This window comes from Empidonax traillii, unplaced genomic scaffold (assembly GCF_003031625.1).
Source record: "Empidonax traillii isolate 1590-97213 ecotype Southwest subspecies unplaced genomic scaffold, ASM303162v1 scaffold887:size345335, whole genome shotgun sequence".
NCBI lineage: Eukaryota > Metazoa > Chordata > Aves > Passeriformes > Tyrannidae > Empidonax > Empidonax traillii.
In genome coordinates this window covers 82,505-87,006 of record NW_020956080.1, presented here as the reverse complement: position 1 = coordinate 87,006, position 4,502 = coordinate 82,505, and the positions used below count along the sequence as shown (strand labels likewise).

Sequence of the window (4,502 nt, the reverse complement as noted above, 5' to 3'; positions counted from 1 at the left end):
AGCCCTGGACAGAGCCCTGGACAGACCCCTGGACACAGCCCTGGACAGAGCCCTGGACACAGCCCTGACACAGCTCTGACACAGCCCTGGACAGACCCCTGACACAGCCTTGGACAGAGCCCCAGACAGAGCCCTGGACACAGCCCTGGACACAGCCCTGGACACAGCCCTGGACAGAGCCCTGGACACACCACAGCACTGGAGCCCATCGTGGTTTATTTGGCAGCTCGTCCCCGTTGTACAGGGGCTAATAAAGACAGGACAGGGTATCAGCAAGGGTCCTGTGCCACACCCTGAGGGACCCCCGTGCACAGGGGGCTGGGGCAGGATGGGCACAGACAGACAGACACACAGACAGACACACAGACCCCAGGGAGGGGGAAGGGGGGGCAGCCACCTTCACTCGCTTCAAATGCACAGGGAATCCACAGGGATCCTCCACCCCCAGAAAAGACTCAGGGTTGCCTTGGGAGCAGGGATAACCCCCCCTTTGCCAGCACCTTGACTCCCCCAGGCACACAGGTCCCCCTCCCTGCAGGCACAAACACACTGTGCCAGGCACAGCCTCATCTCCCCCAGCCCCTTCCCTGGGTGGCCCTGGGGACCAAGGACCCCCAACCTACTGCCTGCTCTCAGCGGGGGCTCCAGCCTCCCACTCCCACCTCTACTTCCCAGTGCCTGGCTGCCTGCACCCTGCCCATCCCTGCCTGCCTACGTCTGGGGGATGTCCCCCTTCCCAAAGCCTGCCAGCCCCTCCCTGGCAGCCCTTCCCTCCCAGGGACCACCTCATGCCAGGGAGAGACAACCCAGGTGCTGGGGTAGCTGGGGAAGGACTCTGTGGGGTGGTGGGGACACACACGGGGGTTTCCTTCGCTCCAGTCGGGTCACACCGGCAGCTCCCACTCCCCGGCCGTGCAGGGGGTCTCGGCCACCCCACCCTGCAGAGGGGCAGGTGCTGCGGGACCCCCCGGCTCTGACGGTCAGTCCCGGCTCAGGGTGCACCAGGCAGCTGCAGGGGAACAGCACAGGGGTCACCCCAGCCCATCCTCCACCCCACACCCCCTGCCCACCCCAACAGCTGCAGCAGGGCTGGCTGCCAGTGAGGTCCCTGTCCCCCCACAGGACAGCCGCCCTCCTACCTGGCACTGCCACGCTGGAGATGGCCTCGGGCTGGCTCAGCGTGTCCACCTTGACATGCTGGAAGCCCTTGCAGGTGGCACTCTGGAGGTGCCTGCATCCAGGTGGGAGAGTGGGTGACACCCCACCCCAGGAACACCGTCCCAGCCCCCCACAGCTCCGGGGGCTCTGGCAGGGGCTGGGTACCAGCAATCCCACTCACCTCCCCTTGGGCAGAGCACCCTGCCTCACTTCAGGACAGTGATGACCCCACATGAAAAGGCATCCCCAGCTGGGAGATGCAGAGAAACCCACCCCAAACCCATGTCCCGTTTACAGGGACAGTCCCAGGACAGACAGACAGCTCTTTGGTCCTGCCATCAGACAGGGGCCTGGGGCTCAGCAGCTCCAACAACCCCTCGCACCCGAGCATCCCAGCAAAAAATTGGGCTTTTTGCACCCCCTCTCCTACCTCTTCCAGTCCTCCTCAGTCTCCCAGAACTCATAGACGATGAAGGTGACCCCGTCGGGCAGCTTCACCGCCGTCACACTGGCACAAGCAGGGAGAGGGGGTGAGCCCCCAGCACGGGGCATCCCTGCCCCCTCAGCCTCTGCAGCCACAGAGGTGCTGTAGGCTGGGCTAATGAGGGGTGACCCAGCCCTGACAGCCCAGGTAGGGGTAACCCCCCACCCCAGCACTCCCCAGCCCGTGCAAGAGGTGTTGGTGACTGAGCATGGCTTACATCCCAAATCTGGGCTGTTTGCTGCAGTCCTTCCCTTGGGGGGGTGCCCTTTGCTGCAAGGGCAGCTGAACATCCTCTGTCCCACCCCTCAAGCCCCCCCAGCCCCCCAGCCCCCCCTGTGCCAGGGGTGGTACCCACTGGAAGCAGTCCCGCTCCCCGGCCACGCTCTTCAGGTACTGCTTGAGGGAGCTGCAGAACTCGCTCAGGTGCTTGTGCCACACCGTCATCTCGCTCCGCACCAGGAGGAGGTACTGCCGGCCCGAGACAGCCACAGTGAGACCAGGGAGCACAGCAGCCAGTGTGGGGCTGCAGGGGCACCCAGCCCCCGGGGTGGTGTCGGGCACACTCACCGTGCAAGCCGCGCTCTCGCTGTCCGACAGCCGCTGCTGCAGGTCGAACCACAGCGTCTGGGAAAGGGGAGTGAGCAGTGGAGGGGGTGCTGGGTGGGCTGAGGCTGCCTGTGGGTTTCTGTCCCCAGCACTTGGCAGGTCTGGCTGTGCCCCGTCTCTGCAGGGGACAGCTCCAAGAGCCGTTTGCACCTTCGTGCCCTCCACTCAAGGCCCTCTGCAAGAGCTCCCTGTGCTCCCAGCACAGCCAACATCTCCAATACCCTGTCCTTGCCCCTGCCCCAGAACACCTGTCACTTATTCACAATCCCTGAACTGTCCCTAGGATGGCAGGACCAGCAGTACCCACTCCTTCTCACTGCCCTCTCAGCCCTTCCTAGCCCTGGCACAGCCTTGGCTCCTCTGCCAACCACACTCACAGTTAATGGCTCCACATTCCACAGCTGCTGTCAGCTCATCAGAAAGAATGTCCTGCAGCACCACCAGCAGCCCAGCTGCATGGTCCATGCACGCCACAGCACTGGGATGGGCACGGCCACCTCTTGGTCACTTCTGGCCCGACACAGCAGGGAGGGGGTGGGGCTGTGGGGACACCCCGGGGACAGTCCCACACAGGGAAACGCTGGCCCTTACCTTGTCCTCCAGCTTGCCAATCAGCTTGGCCAGCCTGTTGATCTGCCCTTCCAGCCCCTCTGCCTTGGTGTCGGGGGAGCCTGCAGGGAGCAGGAGGCAGGGATGGAGCGAGGGGCACCCGTGGGCACTCCCTGCGAGCCCTGTGCCACTGCTGGCACTGCAGCTGCCGTCCCTGAGCGCTGCCAGCCAGCCAGCCCATCACTCACCAGCCTGGAAGTTCTTGCCGTGCTCCCTGGGCACCACCCAGGTGGTGGGAGAGTAGCTGGGGACGGGGCTGTCGTACCAGGTGTCACTCGTGCCATGGCCAGCCTTGCTGGGGCAGTGCCTGCAAGCAGAGAGCACAGAGCTGTCAGGATGGCAGAGCTGGGCACGCTGGCAGCCAGCCCCTGGGATCCAGTGCTTCTGGCAGCTCTGCTGGTGACACCAGAGCCTTTGCAGGGCAGCAGTGCCCACACTGTGCCCAGGCAGGGCAGCAGTGCCCACACTGTGCCCAGGCAGGGCAGGCTTCCCTCCTGCAACCAGAGGGAGGGGCTGAGCAGCTCAAAGGCTTTCCAGAGCTCCTTGCAGCAGGAGCAGCTCTGTGCTGGCTGATGGAGGTGCCCAGGAGCCCCAGCCTCTCCTGGCATCTTTTGCAGGTCAGACAGCTCCTAGCTGGAGCCCGGGGGAGTGCCAGGGACCTGACGGGCATTACACCAGCCAGCATCTTCCTGCCCTCCTGCCCCTCCCCTGGCACACAGCTCCTCCAAAACACAGCTGCCAGGTGCCCTCTCCCCAGCCACCCCAGGCCATTGGCACAGGCTCCCTCGGTGCTGCAATGCCCAGCCTGCTGTTGGCCCAAAACTCAGCCAGCGTGGACTCAACTGTCCACACGGGGAACAGGATGTGAGGATCTGGTCCCAAGGAACATCCCCAGGATAAGGAAACAAAGAACAATAAAGGTGGCAAGAACATCCCTTTACTGTGCAATAAACCCACTGCTGGTGCTGCATAATCCCCTGTCAATAGGCAGGAAATTAGGTGAAAACAGACAAGAGGTTTATTTTAATCACAATTTAATGAGGTGTTTCAAGCTTGGACCTCTGCCTTTGCACTTTGGTGTACAGCCCTTTATTTTGGGGCTTTTTAGGCCACCTCTTTGTCTTCGTGTGGATGCAGAAGATATTTAGGGGACTTTTTTCTTTTTTTGGCTATTATCTTAGTGAGAAAACAACTACAATACTCCCCACTATGAACCAGGCCCACACATCAGAAATAAAAGCCAGCAAAGTGTTTTGGAGTGTTTTCCCAGGAGCTCCTGCCCAGTGCCCCCAGCCCCGTGCCAGGGTGCTGCCCCTTGTTTACCTCCCCCCACTGCTCGTGAGCTGCAAGGGACCCCGTAAAGGGCAGGGCAGGACAGAGTGGTGCAGAAAAGGCCCCAGAGGCCCCCTCGTCCCCTCCCCTTCACCCTCCCCCAGCAGAGAGGGGGGCAGCAGCGCTGCAGACCTGCTGGGGTTGGTCTGCTCGTCGATGGCATCCACGGCGCTCTCCACAGAGCTCAGCAGGGACTGGGTCTGGTTCGCCGTCTCCTTCAGCAGGAAGCGCGTCACGAACTGCTCCACGTTGCTGCCGCTCTCGTACACCTGCAGGGCACACAGGGACGGTGCTGAGCCCCACAGTGCCACCC

The 4,502-nt window shown here is 62.9% G+C and overlaps 1 protein-coding gene across 1 annotated transcript in view; it reads right to left on the bottom strand.

The window, feature by feature from the left end:
• Positions 1-541: 541 nt before the first annotated feature.
• NECAB2 (N-terminal EF-hand calcium binding protein 2) overlaps positions 542-4,502 on the bottom strand; it is a 67,458-nt gene continuing 63,497 nt past the window's right edge. The window contains exons 6-13 of the mRNA XM_027902546.1: positions 4,322-4,458; positions 3,046-3,164; positions 2,840-2,919; positions 2,210-2,266; positions 1,998-2,110; positions 1,589-1,666; positions 1,140-1,231; positions 542-1,009 (exon numbers count right to left, since the gene is read on the bottom strand). Coding sequence (XP_027758347.1) covers positions 981-1,009; positions 1,140-1,231; positions 1,589-1,666; positions 1,998-2,110; positions 2,210-2,266; positions 2,840-2,919; positions 3,046-3,164; positions 4,322-4,458 — 705 coding nt within the window. The 3' untranslated portion in view covers positions 542-980. The remainder of the gene's footprint in view (positions 1,010-1,139; positions 1,232-1,588; positions 1,667-1,997; positions 2,111-2,209; positions 2,267-2,839; positions 2,920-3,045; positions 3,165-4,321; positions 4,459-4,502) is intronic.